The 20128-nt window shown below is 43.1% G+C and overlaps 1 protein-coding gene across 10 annotated transcripts in view; it reads left to right on the top strand.

Annotated features, from left to right (window-relative positions):
* Positions 1-20128, top strand: part of lrch3 (leucine-rich repeats and calponin homology (CH) domain containing 3) — a 36425-nt gene that overhangs the window by 1498 nt on the left and 14799 nt on the right. For all 10 annotated transcript variants that reach the window (XM_015361416.2, XM_015361423.2, XM_015361421.2 and 7 more), the window contains exons 2-9: positions 9835-9979; positions 11191-11317; positions 12380-12485; positions 12785-12921; positions 13012-13121; positions 16377-16470; positions 18513-18633; positions 18972-19114. In XM_015361416.2, the coding sequence (XP_015216902.1) occupies positions 9835-9979; positions 11191-11317; positions 12380-12485; positions 12785-12921; positions 13012-13121; positions 16377-16470; positions 18513-18633; positions 18972-19114 (983 nt within the window). The remainder of the gene's footprint in view (positions 1-9834; positions 9980-11190; positions 11318-12379; positions 12486-12784; positions 12922-13011; positions 13122-16376; positions 16471-18512; positions 18634-18971; positions 19115-20128) is intronic.

The raw sequence follows: 20128 nt of genomic DNA, 5'->3' as shown, positions 1-20128 counted from the left end.
CTGGAGACAGAAGGGATTTGCGCTGAGATCTGAGGACGGATAGCTTGATCCACAGTCCCCCACTCGATCGGCAATTCATATCAGTAGTGTTAAAGTAATTAATTATAATTGCTTACACTTATATAGCGCTTTTCTGGACACTCCACTCAAAGCTCTTTACAGGTAATGGGGATCCCCTCCACCACCACCAATCTGCAGCATCCACCTGGATGATGCGACGGCAGCCATAGTACGCCAGAACGCTCACCACACATCAGCTATCAGTGGGGAGGAGAGCAGAGTAATGAAGCCAATTTATAGAGGGGGATTATTAGGAGACCATGATTGGTAAGGGCCAATGGGAAATTTGGCTAGGACGCCGGTACAATATATAACAGAGATTGGAGATTATTGAATGTGTGCGTGTGATGATCTGTCAGTGTATGTAGGTCAGTTCTGTGTGTCTAGCGTGGTATTGATCAGAGGGACTGCACAGTTATTCTCATGAACAGCCCTTATCTGTGTAAACTGGCACCTCATCTGACAGGGGGGAGTGTGCTCAGTGTTTCATTTGCTTGTGTGTATTGTTTCTTTTTTTGGGAAGAGAGAGACAAGGTGATATTTGAGGGGGGGGGGAAGAAATGGATTAACATTTCTAAAGTGTGGTAGACATTTCACTCAAATCCCTGCTGCAATAAATTGTTATAATAATAACATGCAGTGCTGCATGTCGGGAACAGGGAGGCGGTCCCTGCAAGGGTGATAAAGGGTTTATCACAAGTCATGTGATGTTCTCAGTTTGTACAGTGGCACGTTTACCGCAAGTAAGGAACTGACAGTGTGGGATTGAAGAAACAACTGTGATTTCATCTCCCTTGCTACAGGCTGCTAGCTTGAGCCAGATCTCACCTGCTGGCGTTGACTCAAAAAAGGAAAGAGGCCTCACGTAGAGGTCGGTGATGCCAGGGAAGGCGAAGGTGTCTGGACTGTAATGAGAGGGGAAAGGCACGAAATTTCCTGGTGCGCGTGCCCCAGGGTGAGCTGCCCGCAGTGCGGGGGCTGAGAGTCTGCACGCACACCGGCTCGTCCCCTTACGAAAAGGGGAAGCGACAAGTCTGTGTACGGCACGGGGCTGGAGTAAAGATACAGCCTCGGACAGTGACTTGGTAATGGGGCTTATTTAAATCCGCAGCAATGGCCTAGTGATATTGATCGCTGCCATAAACGGCACTGTGGCTAGTTTGTGGGTTGAACCCTCCACACTTCCAAAAAGCGAAGCTGTCCATGGTGTTTCGGCATTTACTGCTCAGCTGAGATGTTGGTAGTTGTTATATTCTTTAGCAGAATTTCTTTAGCAGAAAGTCATAACCTCAGCTCCTCTCCCCAGCCGTACACTCTCCGTCTTTGGCTGCTATGCAGACACATCAGGCTCTTAGTCTTACACACACCTGTCATGGAAAGTTGATTTTGTGTTGTGGAAAAAATATTCATTAGGCTGTTTTACCTAGCAATACAGATAAGATTCTGAAAATCTCTCTGGGGGCGTACAAGGAGAAGCTGCTTTAAGTGACTCAGGGTTAGACATCAGCTGGCGGCCAGTGGGTCTCCGGTCTTGCTCCCTGGGATCCCAGAGTCAGCTGCCTGCTCGGTCCAGCTGAGCTCTTTCCCTCTTCCATGCCTCTTAGGCCTCAAACAGTTGGAGCTTGCAGGGTACCTGTAATAACATTGGAAATCTGCAGCTGTTTAACAGCTGAGGACTAGTAAAAATATTTTTGCTTGCGGTCCGTACAATTAAGTGTTCGCTTAGGTACCTCAGAGCTAAGCTATGCAAAAAAAACTATCTAGAAGGGCTGTGTAACACAGGTTTGCTAAAAAGCCTGACGGGTCTGGGTCAGCATGTTAACTTTGCAACTTGGGTTAAGGATTGAAATGCTTTTCTGTTTAGTGAAGTTCAGGTCTGCATTTAGCTGTGTTTCCTTGCGTGCCATCCGAGGCAGTAGACAGGGAGCCTGTGCTCAGGATACTCTTTGCTGCCCCCTGCACTGTGGCACTCGAACACAGGCAGCGCTCGGAGGCAGGCTGTAGAAGAGCACCCGCTGCCACACTGCCAACCCACAGCGGAGAGGCTGGTCTGTGGACACGTCCTGCAGATGTGTAATCTACTCAGCCAAGGCACGGGCTCTCGGTGCTTCGTTGTCATTTTACTGACAGGCAATGAAATAAAGCTGTACAGTAGCCCTCGCAAGCACCTCTGGCCTTTATCCTTGTGGCAGATTCTGTCTTTGTACAGTCAAAGCTTTTGTAAGATCCAGCCTTTTTTTTGTGCAAAAATGTCTATCTTGCATATTAGCTGCAAATGAATATTGGTTTTGAAAGAGACAATTGTATTTATTTAAATGAAAACATTGTCTGCATTAACCTGGAGTAAAGCAGGAGGATGAGGGTGTGAAGAAAGCGGTGTAATTCTAGGTTATCAGCAGGAGAGTTGTTCTAGGCAGTCAGGTTAAAGGCCTTGTTTACTGGCTATCTTGTTCATGTTCCCTATCTGTACTCCTGAGTCACCGCGTGTCCAGTTCTAGAACCCTCATGTGCTCCATCCTTCTGCTGAGATGTAAGACTGAGATCCTGTTAAGAGACTCTGCAGCAACTGTTGTTGGGACAGCCTTCACCCTCAAGTCTCTGTCAGTCACGTTTTGAGTGCAATTTATGTGAAATGACTGATTCTGATTGTTCGGCGTCCCTCAGGCCCCCGTCTCTATGCGCTGGTCTCAGGGCAGTTATAGCGTGCTGCCCTCTGTGTGTGCTCGCTGTGACTGCCACACTGCAACAACAGGCCCACTGTCACACAGACGGAGTGTGAGTGGGCGGAGGGTTTGGTTGGTCTGGATTGAGCACATTGTGTTGGGAATCATTAGGACTTGATGAGATACGGAATTGCTTGAAATTGTTGTTGGATTGTTGAGGGGGTGCTATATGGTAGGGTATAGGTCTATCCTGACTTCAGAAGTTAACAGGACAGATGTGAGACTGTTGATAAATCAGGTCTCAGTGGGGAGAAACTAAAACATCCGTTTCACCTGGGGAAAGAGAACTGAGGGATTCTTATCTGTTATACTTTCTCTGAAGCTTTCTTTGTTCGTTTTATTCAAATTCAAAACTATGTTTCAAATGGCAGTTTGCCTCTGATTACTTAACTGGAACAACATGACAGGAAAAACAGGAACATCTGCATATAAACTACAAACTCATTTGTATCTGCTCCTAGTAAACAGAACTAACGGAATTATCGCTTCAGGCATGGTTGTCATTATGCATTCTCTTGCATATTACCTTTTTATCAATATGTCTGTAAATCTGTACTTGCCCTTTAGTCATAAACCAAATAGGTACAAGTTTATAAAAGAGGTGTACACTGGGCCAAAGTTGCAAGTGCATAACTTTTGTTACCTTGTCTGCCAAAAAGTGTACTTCCCCAGGGTTGGCATGGAGAGCTGAAAGTCCCAGAAGTCCCAGAAGAACGTGAAACCTTTTGGTGGCCTGTGCTACAAAACAAACGTAGTATTCTGGTGTGGGGGTCTGGAACAAGCTGCTAAGCCATGTTGTTCAAGCTGGCTTTTTTCAGGAAACAACTAGATCAGATCTTCTGATCAGTTAGCTGCAAGCTTTCTAGCAGGCTAGAAAGGATGAATAACCTCTCTCATTTGGAACTGTACCTATATTCTTATTAGAGTAGGCCTTTGTATAGAACTAGGCAAACAGTTCCTTGTTTGTTCCAGGAGCAGAAGTGGAAACACTGGACTTCTGCTTGAATTGTCAAAGAGTTGGATAAAGGTTAAAGGAACTGCTGTATCATATGTATATAAACCTGTAGAAAATGTCATTAATGTTTGCTCAGATGGTGGAGGTGACCTGCTATCCCTTTATGTAGGACTGTGTTTTGCAATCAAGTTAGGGCTAAACAAATAGGTATACATTTATCTTTGTTTTGTTTGTGATTATACTGTAGATTATAAAGACTGTGGAGATCTTTGTGAAACAAACATTATGCTTTGTAAATAAAGGATTACTTGAATTTCCACCTGTGTAAAAAAAAAACAACTTGAGGTTCTTCTGTACTTGAGGTTAAAGCTGGTAAAGCCCAGCCAAAGGTGTTTAGGAGCCCAGACTGTTACTCTGTATATGGATAGGTGCAGTATTTCCTGTGCTTAATTTCTGCTTAGCTGTGCTTCGGCATTGCTCGGTTTTAGACCGTCTGCTCTCCAGGACTACTTAGCACAACACCAGCACCTCCTTGTGTCACAATGAATCTAACTTGTGTTCGCAATTGAAAAAAATATTGAAATTAGACTTCAAGTGTTAAAACCAGGAGAGAATGCGGAGCCTCACAATCTGTTATTGTTGTTCTCTTATCCAGGATGACATGAATGTAGACAAAATACTTCCTATAAGTAGAAGCAAATGATTTGCAGGTACAATAAGCTATAATAAAAAACGTAAATTGAATTAATAATGGCAGTGATATTAGAACAAGCTGGAAGATCAACACAAGTGCCACACAAAAGTGTTTAATCAGAATGGAAACATTGTACAGATAGTGTGGACACCCTGCAGATATGTCTCCCTTGTTTACAGTAAATAAGTGTAATTAAACAGTTACATTACCAGTCTGAGAGTTAAACACAATAGTACAGTACAGCATAAGGGTTTCTGAAGGATGTGCCTGAGAGATCACCGGTGCTTTCAGAACAGATCAGCCCTGAACTGGGGCTGAAAGGTGGCTGGAGACCAAGCAGATCTGATTGGTGTGGGTAGTTCAGCCCTCCACTGTTTGCAGGAGTGGAGAGCACACACGCTGTGGAAGGAGGAGATCGGAGACGGAGAGAGGAGGTGGAGGGAGAGATGACAGTCCGAAGCAGAGTGGTTGAGATGCTGGTAGTCGGGGACTAGGGTTTTTCAGTCAGATGTGTCCAGCGATTGGGAGACAATGGGAGTACTGGAGCAGTGGAGAACCATGGGAGCAGTGGAGAGAAAAGAAGGCAAGATGAAGACTGTGGATGGTGTTGGCAGGGAGAGAGAGATTAAGAGGGAGCCACAGTAATCCAGGCAGGAGAGTACCTGCACCTGGACAAGGAGTTCTGTAGTTGGGGAGGAAAGCAGGATCTGAGGGTGGTGCTCACGAAGGAGTGGCAGGAGTGTGCCAGAGAGGATGTGTGTTGGGTGAAGGGAGGCAGAGGTCAAGAGTTAACACTGGGGCTCTTGACAGGGAATGAGGGGGACGAGACAGTGGTGTAGTCCAGCAGAGATTTGGAGAGTTTTTCATGGGGAAGAAGAGCAAGGGAAGAAAAGAAGATGAGACTTCGTGAGGATGATTTTATGATGATAAGAGTGTATCCAGGAGGGGATGACTGTGACACAGGCAGAGTTAGAGGCGGATACAGGAGTCCTGGTAGATGGAAAACAGAGGACAAATTAAGGTTCATCCAAATAATATTCGCATAAAAAGGTGTTGAACGTACATTTGAGGGCCTAGGGAACATGTAATGAAAGAGCCAGTAGTGCCCAGGAAAGAACTTTGGGGAACAACATTTTTTTATTTAGGAGTCCCAAGAGTCGGGTAGCATTTAAACCAGACTTTAAATATCGTCTTTAGCTGGATTTAGTGTTCAAATGGATTTAGACTTTAAATATCGTCTTTAGCTGGATTTAGTGCTCAAATAGTGTTCAGTTCACAGCAGAAAAGCAGCTGCCTAAAAAGTACTAGCTAAATGTAATGGTAGGTGCTGGTATTTAGGATCCTTGTGTAAAAACAAACAGCAGTGCTCATTCACCCTCACAACATTAAGATTTATAGAGTAAGCAGTTTCATCTCATTTTTTTGCCCTCGTTTGCAGCACATTTGAAACATGCAGCTTCCTGGCTGTGCTACGTGCAGTAGCTTGGTTTATCTCCTGAAGAGAAAGCAAAGCACATTGTGAACTGGCAGAGGAGTGTTGCTGACTTTGTGAGTAACAGAAACTGACCCATCGGTCATATGGGGATACTTCTTTTCTTTGCAGTGCTTTCTCAGCAAATTATCCAAATGTGTGTACATTTGGATAATTTGTTGAGGTCTAGCTGGTATCTTGATTTTCTTCCCTAAAGTTAGCTGATTAGACAGCATCATGCAATTTACCATAAACGTATTTCAAGTCTCAACTTATAAAAAATATCTTTGAACGTCTTAATTCTGAATTGTGTACTTTTCATGTGTTACAAGGGCTCTCTAGTATAGTTGTACTTCAAGACTAATTACAAGTGAGATATGTGAAATGCTCATAACATTTAGCTTATCAATAAATGTTTTATTTTATAAAATGGAAAGGTTTAGAAAGGTAAACTTGTCTATGGATTTACTGTGTGCAGTACTGTTCAAGTAGAAACAGCTTCTTAGTCCTAGTCTACTTGAAAAACATTTATATTAACAGTTGATGCAGTACTTAAAAATAGCAGGTGCGAGCTGAAATCTTGTTACAAATTTTTTGTACGCGTAGCCCACAATGTGTGTATATATATAAACACGTGCACACGCGGTTGTAGAAACTAGCCTTTTTAAAATAGATGCCTTTATACAGAGACAAATAACTGTGAGGGCACCAAGAACGAAACTCTCAGACACCTCTGTATATGATCCAGCCCAGTCTTGCACAGCAGACAGGGTCTGATTCTGAGGATCAGGCTGAAGACTGGTGTTTGTACCACAGGCCCGGGAGTGTTGCAGGAGAACTAGATGGTCCTGGAATTTTGCAGGGTTGTCGTTTATTGAGACAGGCTCCACAAAAGGATGGAGTCCGCAATTAGGATTTCCAAGAAGCGCAGGGCAGGTGTTTACACAGTGCAGATACATTGCAGTGTAGATAAAGCGCAGAGGCCTTCCTATGTTTAAAACATTTGTAATTCAGGCTACACCACAAAATACTGTAATAAGCCCTCACCCTCTAAAGATAGTTGTCAATTGTAGCTGACCTTGGCTTCTGTTAGTGATATTCCCAGTCTGACTGCAGGGTGGAGAGCTTATTTGATTATAACATTACATTTTTATCAGCTATTTTTTATATTACGTATTATTATTGTGCTGTCATTGTATCAAGTCACTGTATTGGAAATTTTCATCCGAATCTTTGTACCCTTCTAGTATGCTCCATTGTAAGAATGAAAAGGGCAGAATCATAAACTTCTACATTTTCTGAATATTTCAGCTACAAGTCCTAACACATCTGGGCTATGCTATCGGCTGTACAGGTGAAAACCAGCCTTCAGCTTTTTCTGACACCCAGGTATATTTACAGGCTTAAACAATTGAACCTTAAAGTCATAAATTAAAATGTCACTACATTGTTATGGTATTTTGTTCTCAGCCAATATATATTTCTGAGAGGTATAATTCCTTAAAATCTGGGATGTACAACAGGGACCACATCAGACAGCAAGTGTAGAGCTGTAAGACAGTTGATCATGGACACAGAGTATTACCCTCAATAGTGTTGTGTGGATTAACTTTGTCCCGGAAACATTGAAGGATACACAGTAATAGGTCTGTTATCTTATTGGCAGATATCGAAGGATTCTGATAGTAAGCGCTTCTCGCTGTGAACAGAAGAGCAAATGGCATAGGATGACAGACACTACCCACTTGAGCAAGGCAAAAATAAAGAGGCTGAGATGGGATTGTAAAATGCAGGGTTAAAGTTAGATAGATGAAGGGAGGGTGGCCATCTCAGGTGCCTGCCTGATTAAGACAGGGTAGGGTTATTGGAGTTAATAAATGACAGACAGAGAGATATGAAACATGAAGTCAGTTTCATTGTCTAATCTGTGGACATCTCTCTGTCTCAGTGCTGCATATCCCCAGTGTCTTGGTCTCAGTGCAGTCTGTCCTCAGTCTACTAATGAAGTAAGATTCTGGTCCTTGTATGACTCGCAGGAGGAAGCAGCCTATGCTGAGAGCAACTCTTCCTGTTTCCCTCTCACAGCTGCACAGTTAAATATAGACCTAGGCAGGGAAACCCATCAGCAAGCACAGCAGTGCTAATGTGTGTATAGTTCAACAATATTGTGCACAATTATGCTGCATTGTATTGTTCACACAACACCTCCTGCAAAAGCCCTTTAGATGCATCCTGTCTCACTTTTATGAGATGTCAAGACCATACATTCACACTCTCAGCCATTCTTGCAGCCCCGGGTGACACACACAGACACGGGTACAGGTGTGTTCACCCAACATCAAGACTGACTCAAACGCACACAGACATCCACCGAAATCCATAGCGGGCGTTGCCTGGCTGTGCTTGGGCACTCAGCAGCCCACGGCAGTCACTGTTAGCACAGTCTCTCTAGTTCTGCATTCAGTTGCACAGACGCCCACAGTGTTCTCATGGGGGAGTGTGTGCATGTGTTGACAGAATTGAGTCTGCCTGCAAATGTTTCATTCTGTGTTTGTCCCACTACAAAAATGCGTAGGTTGTGTCTTAGCTGGTTACACTATTGAGTTTCTTCTTTGGCTTGTCATGGTGCTTGGCCATAGTGCCAGCCAGTATAGGTATGTTTGTTCTGAATTATGGTGTTTTACATGTGTTTAGGACATTATCAGTTTGTTTTTAGTTTTAGAAAGAAAAATGCAAATAATAGGGGTTTCATAAATAATATGTCTCTAGTTATAAGCTTGATTTTGAATACAGCAGTGTAAGAACTACAATGAAATCGGTATTTTGATCTTCTGTTGCAGTTCATAAGCTTCTGATGTTTATATTTTAAAGCCACTAGGGGAGTGTCTTTAACACACAACCTTGATAGATTGAAGTACAATGTGTGTTTATCGTACATACAGTAGGGTTATTGCACTCTCATGAGTGGTATCTATATTTAGTATGTACGAGGCATTTCACATTACAGTGGAGTCGCAATTATCCAACCTAAACAGGACCAATAGTATGGCGGTTAATTGAAAATGTTGGATAATGCGGAAACTGAATAGACAAATCATAGATTAATGGAAGCGCAGTATAAGTATGAAATTTGGTTTATTAATCTACTGTAATACTAAAATATCAGAGTACAGAGCTGTTGTTAGTTATTATTTAAAAAATGAGCGATTGGGATCTGTTTCAGATGTGCTTCTCTTCCTTGCAGCAAGGTCTCGCCAGCGTGTTAGTAACATGACATCAGTAGCAGTTGCCTCCTCTTGTTGCTCAATGTAAGCTAGTCCCACTTAGAGAGCGTTGACCCCTTCGCTGTGCCTGATTCTTTCAGATCTGTCTAGTCCAAGTGCAGACCCAGCATCGTCATCTTCATCAACTTCATTGTCATGACTTCAACTTTGTTATGATGCATGTTTATACATGTGCCACCGATGAGGCTATATCCATGTCTACATTTTGTACAGTTTCGTCCTGCACCATGGCAAATCAAGCAATTCTCTTCACATTTGCGACAGATCTGCTGAGGCAGACCTACAGCTTCCCCAGGGTAGTAGCCCTCAGTGCACGCTGGGACACATCTTCAGTTTCATAAAGTTATATTAAAGGAAAATACAATAGGAAAAACGGTAATCACAAGCACGAAATCAACACGCGAAGTTACGTCAACCGCAGTACGTGACGCACGGAGAGACAGAGCAGCATCAGGTTGGGCAAAATATTATGCATGCGCACGCATAGTGTACAGTGTATACTGATATACTGTACACTGTGGTGATCGACTGTGTGATTGGCTGTGTCGGATAAAACGGAATGTCGGATAGTCGCGACTATCCGCTGTATTTAGTTAGTATGTGAAATGCATGTGCAATGTGTATTTCACCGCTGTCCCTGTTTGCAGACCTGTCGCGGAACCGCCTGTCAGAACTTCCTGTGGAGGTGTGCCTGTTCGTCTCATTGGAGAGCCTGAACCTATACCAAAACTGCATCCGCACCCTCCCTGAGACCATGCTCAACCTGCAGGCTCTCACCTACCTCAACATCAGGTGAACTTTTAGGCCACACTCCGGCTTCAGTTAGCATACCAGCCACACTCCGGCTTCAGTTAGCATGCCAGCCACACTCAGTGTCAGATAGCACTTTAGCCACACCCCAGCTTCAGGTAATATACCAGCCACACTCAGCTGCAGATAATATGCCAGCCACACCCCAGCTTCGGGTTATATTCCAGCCACACCCCAGCTTCACATAACTGTTACAGCCCATCAGCTTTAGAGGGGAATTGCAATGCTATTTTTATATTTCAGGGTTAGAAAGAATCGGCATTGGTGAGTGCATTTCAAACCATAGGTAAAAAATACACAGTAACATGTAAAAAACTCCAATTTCAATCACAAAATAGACTAAATTTCCAGGCCTGCACAACATCAAGTTTTGTGATTCAAAACAAGGCAACAAAACGTCCGGTGATGTGATGAAGCCCAATAACACTGTAAATAAACAGGCTTATGAATACATTTCTTTTAATCCAATAGAAATATTGTTCTCGATTTCCAGACTGTTTTGCTGACAAATACTACTTGTTAACTCTGCATGCAGATCACACTGGAACATTTCTGCAGTGTAGTGACACCTCTGCTGCACAACCTATACTTATTCGCTCATACAACACATTACATTGGTCATTACAGTGACTAGTGACCAGGAAGGGCTGCATCATGTCACAATTTGAGGGATCTCTTGCTCTTGCCTGTGGTGAGACCAGGGGTTTGCAACAACACGACAATTTACAATACTTTCACAAAGTTCATGATTTTGTGCTTAATTCTAAATTTATAAAGTTTTTCTATATAAATTATATATATATTCTATTTATTTTGTTACAGAGATCTAATCACCAATCTGAGAAATTGGGACTGCAGTTCCCCTTTAGGCAATATACCAGTCACACTCAGCTTCAGATAACACACCTCGTAAGGTAACACTACACCTCAAAGTTAGGTAACATACCAGCCACATTTGAGTGTAAGATAACACTCCAGTCACACCTCAGTATAAGGGTAACATACCAATCACATGTCAGCATTAGCAAAGATGCCAATCACATTTCAGCATCCTGTGAGTTACTAATCACTCCTCAGCATCTGGTAACATACCAGTCACATCTCAGCACCAGGTAGGATACCACTGTCATGTCAGAGTTAGGTGGGATCAGCCACTATCTCTCCTGTTCTATCTCTCTCTCTCTTTCTCCCAGTCGTAACCAGCTGTCCACACTACCAGCCCTGGTGTGCGGTCTGCCCCTCAAGGTCCTCATCGCCTGTAACAACAAACTAGTCTCTCTGCCAGAGGAAATTGGGCAGCTGCGGCAGCTCACAGAGCTAGTGAGTCTTCAATGTGCTGTTTAACACACTACTTATTTATTCTACACTGCACTATAGACTTAGGATTCCACATTCGACTGTATGCTCGCTATTCACTGTACTGTGTTTTCAGTATGCTACTTTCTACACTGCACTGTATACTCAATGCATTACACCCTATATTTATTGTTTACTATGCCATTGTCTACTATACCTTATACTATGATGTATATACCGTATTACATTGTACACTGGTACACATACCCAAGTCGTATCCAAGTATACAGTATATAGTGATGTGAAAAAGTACACCCTCTGTGGTCACTTGAGCTTAGATTTATCTACTGTTTTAACTTGGTGAGGACCAAATGAAGGTAGGTAATAAAGGTAAGAGGTGCATTCTATGCAAGTGCAGTATATAGCAAATCAAAGGATAACAAATCTCTTTTGTTTATAAAGATTAATATAAAAGTGGGGGTTAGGTTCTGGGACTCAGAAATACAAGTTAAACACTCAAACAGGAAATATTTTGGTATTTTGGTATTCTTCTCCCTAGTGCTGTAACAGTGCACAAAAAGAAAATAGTTCTTGGGAAATATATTCATGCAGTATAAGAAAATAAATAATGCACATACTAATTTAATCTTACTGTTTCTTGAGGTCTGGTGTGTAGTTGTTTTTATTGTTTTCTTGTAGTTTTCTGCTGACAGAAAATATTTAATGCACTATTAAAGGCATCGGACTATAAATGTTTGCGCTTTTTATGTACTGTATATTGCATGTTTATGAATACATTAATATATAGGCATAGCACATTTGATGATTGAAATAGTGTTTTCAACACAAAGTAAAGCAGGTCTATGAGTTTTTCATCTGCATTGACTGCTTCCTTTAGACATGATTGTAAGTAACTTTGAATGGAAACTCAATCTGTGTATGAGAATAGTGGTGACATGTTTGTGAATCAGCAGATGAAGAATCAGTGTTTGGTGGGCTTAGCAATACTGCACTATGGTATATTCTGCCCTGTATACACACTGTCATTTACAGATCTTCCTCTTTTCTTCCTTGTCTTTTTCTCAGGATGTTAGCTGCAATGAGATCCAAATGCTGCCTTCTCAGATGGGACAGTTGGAGTCATTACGAGACCTCAACATTCGCAGGAACCACCTAGCACGACTACCCCCAGGTCAGATCTCAAAGCTGCATTGTGGACCATTGCACTGTACCGTAGGCTTTCCCAGTGCACTGTGGATGCCTGCACTGCGCAGGAGGCTGCCACTGTCCACTGTGGATGCCTGCAGTGCGCAGGAGGCTGCCACTGTCCACTGTGGATGCCTGCACTGCGCAGGAGGCTGCCACTGTCCACTGTGGATGCCTGCACTGTGCAGGAGGCTGCCACTTACCACTGTAGAATGCTGAAAAATAGTGTTATGTGTTGTGCAGCAGTGTGTCATTGGATGTAATCTACCGATGTTGTATGTGCAGAGCTGGCTGAACTTCCCCTGGTGCGGCTAGACTTCTCCTGTAACAAAGTGACAACGATCCCAGTGTGTTACCGCAATCTACGGCACCTTCAGAGCATTGTCCTAGACAACAACCCCTTACAGAGCCCCCCCGCACAGGTAACACACACACCGACTGCGCAGACAAACCCCTTTATCCACTGAGTTGTTGAAATTCTGTGCACTGTAGCATTTTTGCCTGTCTTCCAGATCTGCATCAAGGGGAAGATCCATATATTCAAGTACCTGAACATGGAGGCGTGTAAGAATGTGGCCGACCTGCCCGACTTCGACCGCCGACCTCTAGGCTTCGGCTCCTGGTAACTTTGCTGCTCACACTGCACACACACACACCTGTTTGTATTCCTGCTTCAGTAGGGACTTCCCTTTGTCTCACATTCTGTTATTTACTACTTAACTGCACTCAAAAGCACCACTGGAGTGAAAGTAGACCCAAAACACATGATGTTGACACTTGGTAACTTACACAAGGTACAGCTGGGTTATAAAAAAACTTAATTATGGGGTTGTCCCTGCAGTATCATATTGGTGGCAGTACATGATCAGTCACACACAGACTATTACTCAGATTCACACACTGTTTACTGCTACATCACTATACATACTGTACATCACACACTTTTCTCCCAGTATACACACTGCTACATACACCTTACACATTCTGCATAAAGGTTCTGCAAAAACAAAATCAGTGTTTCAGCTGTGGAGATCAAACATAACATAAGAGACTTTACTGCTGAAATGTTTTTTTTTGTCTTCTTACTTTTTATGCTGTGCACAGACATGTTATAACACTGTATACACGAACAGACTAAAGGACAGATGCTGTAAACACTGACACACTTCACAGGCAGGCTCTGACATGCTGTACACACATGACGAGCTCTCTAATACTGGACACATACATTCTTAATGTACTTTTCACACAGGCATGCTAACACACTGAAGCACTTTGTTTTGTCTGGATAAAATACTCGCACAGGCTCATGCTGTACAAATAGATTTTAACAAAGCAGACGCAGGCTACAGGTACCTTCACACACACTAGACTCTTTCACACTGTACACACAAATACTAATGATGTACAAACACAGACATGTGCTTTAATAATACTACACACACAGGCATTTGTATACAGTTCTGGTATCTTTGTATATATGTATAGTTCATTAACTGTTAAAGTCAAAATGAAAAACATTTCAAGTTGGGTGGGTTAGGATCAATTGGCTAAGGTTTTTTTAATAAACTTTCCATTGATACTACTGCATAGCACCCGTGAAGAACACTGTAAGTGCATACTGAATTGACTTATTGCATTCACTCTGTATATACTAATTTTAAATGCTCTCTTCACACCCACCCCTCTGCCCACAGCTTAATAATGAGGAAGAGAGAGACAATGAGAGAGGGAAGGAGTGCAGGAGGGAGGGAGACAGGATAAGAATGAAAGAGCGGGGATAAGGAACAGAGGGCGCGGGAGAGAGAGGCAGCCCAGGAAACAGCTGTGCCACTCTGAGAGACAGCTGGGCTGGGGGAGGGGGTAATAACAGGGTCTCCCAGCTGGAAATTCACAGGATGTCGGAGAGAGTGAGAGACAGGAACAGAAACAGACAGAGACGGCTGGGCAGGGATGGGGCAGGAAATATGGAGAGGTGGATAGAGAAAATAACAAAAACAGTTGTAAGAGGAAGGGTCCTGAGGAGAGAGAGAGAAACAAGTAAGGAGAATCCAGATAGATGGAGAGACATTTGGGAAGGTGTTGACAAGTGGGAACCTTATAGCACTCTGGTCACACCCACCTGAGCCTAGTTACATTCAGTCCAGCCCAGTGTCTACGTAAGGGGAATACTTAACTAGGCCTGGTTGTTTAAATCACCCCTGGTATTGAATATGGATCATTTCCACCCCACCACGGCGTTGACTTCGGCATTACTTGGTCCTGACAGCTCTGGTTCCCACCTGGGCCGTGTCACTAGCAGTCTGTGACGGCCTTTCCCCAGGCAGCAGTGCCCAATAAGCCAAAATAGTTGTTTGGGCCAGGTCTCCTGGGACTCTCCAGGCTCCTGCGAGCTTGTGATGACCGCAGGAAAATCAATAAAAGATGTGCCTTTCCTCCACTAAGAACGGACTTTTCCTGTCAGGCTCCAGAGAGCTGCAGTGTGTCATGGCAGGAATGACTCTGACAGGTGGGCATATTGGCGGAGCACACCCGCATGGCTGAATCTTGCCCGAGCACAGCGGGAGGAGCAGCTGTAATGTCAAGTCACATGATGAATATTTTGCAGAGTTATCTGCTGCTTTTCTCCAAAGTGGCTGGAACAGTATTGGGCAAAGCACCCTACCGAAGGGTACAGCACCTTTCTCAGGTCAGGAGTCCAGACCCAGGCCATTCCAAAATGGTTGGGAGTAAAAAGGAAAATAAAGGTGGTCTCAAATTTATAAAAATACCTGGGTCTTTTCTTCACTACGTTGTTAGTGTGTTCAGCTGCCCTGTGTAACACCTAACAGCTCCAAGAGCTGAGGGGACAGTATCTTCAGGTATTTTATGCAAATGTTTCAAAGAAACAGGTTCTCTAAGTCACACAGGCCCAGCTTAAAATATCTTGGGTCCACAGAAAGTGTTAAGCAATGAAATGAAAGTCTGCAGTCAGCACAGTGCAGCTGCACTTCTGCGGGGAGGGCATCAGCATGCTGCCTCACAGACAGGCAGTGTCTCCAGAGGAGCATGTGAGTGATTTCATAGAGTTTACACTCAGGGCTGAACAAAGGCTTGATTCTCAAAACTACAGAGTAAAGCCAGATTGAGTCGGTCTGGCACAAGGCGGGCCAGCAGTACAGGAACCCTAGGGCACTACACTGTAAGAATTCCATGAAGACAAAAACTGCCTTATCGTAATTCTTGACATAAATGCCACTGGGTTACCCTTTAATTTGTTTCTTTTAATTGATGGAGGACTTAAAATACTTGGAAGTACAGCAATCTTTAAACAAAATGCTTTAGCTTAGGGGAACACAGAATTGTACAATTTAGTGTGTCTTAAGATTAAAACAAGCTGATTCTGCTGCTAATTAGATTGCAGGGCTGACCATCATTACTTACCTGTCTGGAACTGCCTGGTCTGTTTTTTTCTGTTTTGAGAGAATCACAGTAAACAGTAAGGGTGATTTTTACTTAAGTTGTTCAATGCTGGTCCCATGTCCTTAAACGGGTATATGTGTGTGAGAATAATGTCATAATTACTGATTTATGTATTGAAAATGCACATATACTGCACAAACAGGGTTCAAATATTAGTATAAAACTAGCATAACAAAATTTAATTTTGAAATCAAATTAAAATCTAAAAAATATTTTCCCCCAGTTTAAACACCATCCTATCACAAATCAATTATAAGAATATACATGTTGTTCAGTACACTAGTGTACCACTTTAAATGCTGTTCTGACAAACATTGCTTTATATTTGCATTGCATGACATAGTGAATGTTCACAGTTGTAGGAACCTCCTGATAACCAGTGAAGTTTACATTTATGCTCCCCTCTCTCTTTCAGCATGGAGGATCTATATCCTGGCCGGCTATATGGAGCATTGGACTCTGGGTTCAACAGTGTGGACAGTGGGGACAAGCGGTGGTCAGGGAACGAGGTGAGAGGACCACAAGCGCATATACTGTCTGAGGATACAGCCTCTAAAACATCTGCAGGCTGGGAGTACACTCCATAATGCAAACACAAACTGAGGAGTAAAAATGATGTTCTGAGCTACACTTATTAACAGTTGGAATGCCTAAAGCAGTTGGTCATATCCCCCACACTGTCCTCATTTACTATCTGCCTTTACTGGCCTGTTTTTGTCTTCTGTGTGTAACTCCCTCCCCTTTTCCTCTCCCATTACCTTGTCCCCCGTAATAATAATTATTAAGAGGCTCACTGTCTGTTCCTCTGGTGGTGACAGGAGATCACATGCTTTACTGCCAGCTGTATTGAGTTTCCTCCTCCCTCCCCCAATAGGAGTGGAAAATCTTCTGATTGTGGCATGTCTGGAAATTCTGGGATGGGTGGTTATTTTGAGAAAACATTGTGTAATCCCATGATATTTCTTGCTGTGTAGCAGAAAGTGCAGCTCTCTCTCTGCTTTCCTCTGCTGGCACAGCCTGCCCTTCTCTGCGCAGACAGATCTGCTTGTGCCACTCAGTTTCTGTGTCCAGGTTGTAGTTACTTAGCTTGTACTTTGTCTAGGTCTTGTTCTCCTTGTTGTCTCTCATCTTGGTCAGATGCTCAGCCAGTATGTATGTTCATTTTAGGTCCTTGTAGAATTCCAGTTTGTGTTATGTTTATGTACAGTGGTGTGAAAAAGTAAGTACACCCCATGAAAAGGTTTGTCTTTTTTTACATTTTTAGACAAAAGGATTTTTTGTTTATCATTTCAACAATACTGATAGATAAAGGTGATTTAGTATTAAAAAATAACATTGAAAAATCACATTTTGCACTCATTTGTACTATTTAAATTAACAGAAATTAAATTTCCTTGTGTGGAAAAATTTAGTACACCCCTACCTTTATCATTGCATCAAATGCCTACAGTTAGGATCAGGTGCACCAAAACAGGTGAAAATTAATAGAAAATCAATAGAGAGTAAGTTGGAGGGCACTGCCTTATATAAACATCCGAAACCTGTGGTCTGCTTTGGTCTTAGCAATTGAGGTGTGTGGCTACATCATGTCAAGATCAAAAGAGCTCTCTAAGGCCCTCACAAGAAATATTATTGATGCCTATGAGTCTGGGAAGGGTTTTAAAGCCATTTCCAAGCAATTTGTAGTCAATCACTCCACTGTCCAAAAGATCATCTACAAATGGAGACAATTTCAATGGCAATCTGTTCAGGCCAGGTCGTCCCACCAAATTCAGCCCAGGAGCTGACCGAAAGATGCTGCAGGAAGTCTCCAAGAACCCCAGGATAACATCGAGGGATTTACAGGCAAGTCCATCTGTCAAAAAGCTGAAGCTGAACCATAAGTGGACCTTGCAACAAGACAATGACCCAAAACACTCAACCAAATCCACAGAATGGCTCAAAAAGAAGAAATGGAGGGTTATGGAATGGCCAAGTCAAAGCCCAGATCTTAACCCCATAGAAATGCTGTGGGGGGACTTGAAGGGGGCAGTACGTGCATGAAAGCCCTCAAACACCACACAGTTGAAGGAGTTCTGTTAGGAGGAGTGGGCAAAAAATTATCCAAGTCGATGTAGGTGACTGATAGACAATTACAAGAAACACCTATAAGAAGTGATTTCTGCCAAAGGGGCCAACACCAGCTATTGAAGCTAGGGGGTGTACTTATTTTTTCCACAGCATACAATTGCATGTCTGACTTTTTTTGTTGAATAAATGATTGCAAAGAATGTTATTTGTTAAATTACATCACCTTTATCTATCAGTATTGTTGAAATGAAGATCAAATATCCATACATGCAAATATGTTGAAAAACACACCTTTTCATGGGGTATACTTACTTTTTCACAGCACTGTATGTGTGTCCCACTGGTGAGGTGTCAGCCTCTGTCTCCTCTTTCTCTTAACTCTTATATGAGATCTGCCCTGTTTTCGCTCTGCTTTTCCATTCGTAGTCATCTCGTTCACTCTTTCCATCATTCCTCCGTTTCCCTCTCCTCGTCTCCCCAGCCCACGGATGAGTTGACGGACCTTCCCTTGCGAGTGGCGGAGATCACAAAAGAGCAGAGACAGCGGAGAGAGAGGGAAAGAGAGGAAAGTAGGACTGGGGCACTGGTATCCAATGGTACAGGTGAGAAAAAGTGATTGGGGGAATTTGCACCTAACTCTCTGCATCTCTATCTCGAATTATCTGTATGTGTTTGGGCTGATTACCCCTTCTGTCTCTGTGATTGACTGTCTCAGTGTCCAACTATACCATTGTCTGTGCTTCAGTGTAACTGTCTCATCATTTATCTGTTCATCAGCTGATTGTGTTTTGTCTCACTGCATCTTTCCACCCCATGTATATCTGCTTGTCTCATTTTATAATCAGTTTCACGTTCTCTGTCTTACCATCGGTTCTCTGGGTCCGTCTCTCAGTCTTTGTGTCAGAATGTCTCACTGTGTTGGTTTGTCCATGTGTCCCAGTGGAGGCGGAGCTGGAACAGATAGACTTCATTGACAGCTGCGCAGGGGAGGACGAGGAGGAGGAGTCTCGGCACAGAGGGGCGGAGCCAGCAAGCCTCAGCTCACAGTTCATGGCTTACATAGAGAGGAGGATTACCAGAGAGGTAGAGAGAAGGGGGAGTGGAGACATGAGAGGATGTGTGTGAGATGAAGTAAGAGAGAGAGCCGCAGGTGGAAGGGGGTGGGGGGAGGGGGGAGGAGGACGGGAAAAACAAGGGAGGGGTTTGGAGAAGGTAGCGGGAGAGATGGAAAGAAAGGATGCGTTAAGCGGATGTTTGTGAACTTGAAAGCTAGGAGAACAAGCACATGAAATGAATGATACAGTGAGTGTGGTGCAGAGAACGGCAGTACAGGAGGCACTGCAGGGGAGAGAGACTGCTCTGCACTGAAGAGGGTATAGGGTTAGGATTCCTGAATTGTAACTGGAAGGTGGTGGGTTCAAATCCCAGGTGAGAGCAAGGAATTACTGAAACCTGAACTGTTCCACTAATATACTTAAGCTGTATTAAGAGGTGCAAGCGTAAATCATCTGGGATATAAAGGTCATCCAAATAAATTAGTACGTAGTAAGCTAAGTAAGTTGGCGAGGTGTGTAGGTGAGAGGTGTTAGTGGAGAGAAAGTTTGAAGATGACTGGGAGTGAGTGAGAGGTGATGAAGCCCTACAAACAAATCTCTCATCTTGGCTAGTAAAAATAATCAGCAGTTTACAAATGTAACCTACATCAAAAGGCCAATGGAAATATTTAAGTAAATTCCAGAGAACCAAAGTTATATTGTGGGAGGATTTTGTTTTGATTGTATATGCTGTGAGAATAAGTATCTGTGCAGGAAGTGCATCTTAAACATCTCATATCAGATTGTCCTGGGAACTGAAGTGCAATATCTTCTGACTCATTGGAAGGTTGCATCTTAATTGACTTTCTAAGCAGCTGAGTTCCATACATTCTGAGCTAAAAGCATGCACAGTTATCATATATACACAAGGCAACAGCTGCTGTAAGCAGTAGAACTACTGCACCTACACCAGAACCATAGTGTTAATCCTAGCCACCCTGGCTGAAAGAATGCAGCTGGTTACATTATTACAGAGAAGAAAACTTGAAGCTCGTATTTTTTT

This window comes from Lepisosteus oculatus, chromosome 13, assembly GCF_040954835.1.
Source record: "Lepisosteus oculatus isolate fLepOcu1 chromosome 13, fLepOcu1.hap2, whole genome shotgun sequence".
Taxonomy (NCBI): domain Eukaryota; kingdom Metazoa; phylum Chordata; class Actinopteri; order Semionotiformes; family Lepisosteidae; genus Lepisosteus; species Lepisosteus oculatus.
The sequence above is the reverse complement of the archived record's forward strand: the minus strand, read 5'-3'. Positions and strand labels throughout refer to the sequence as shown.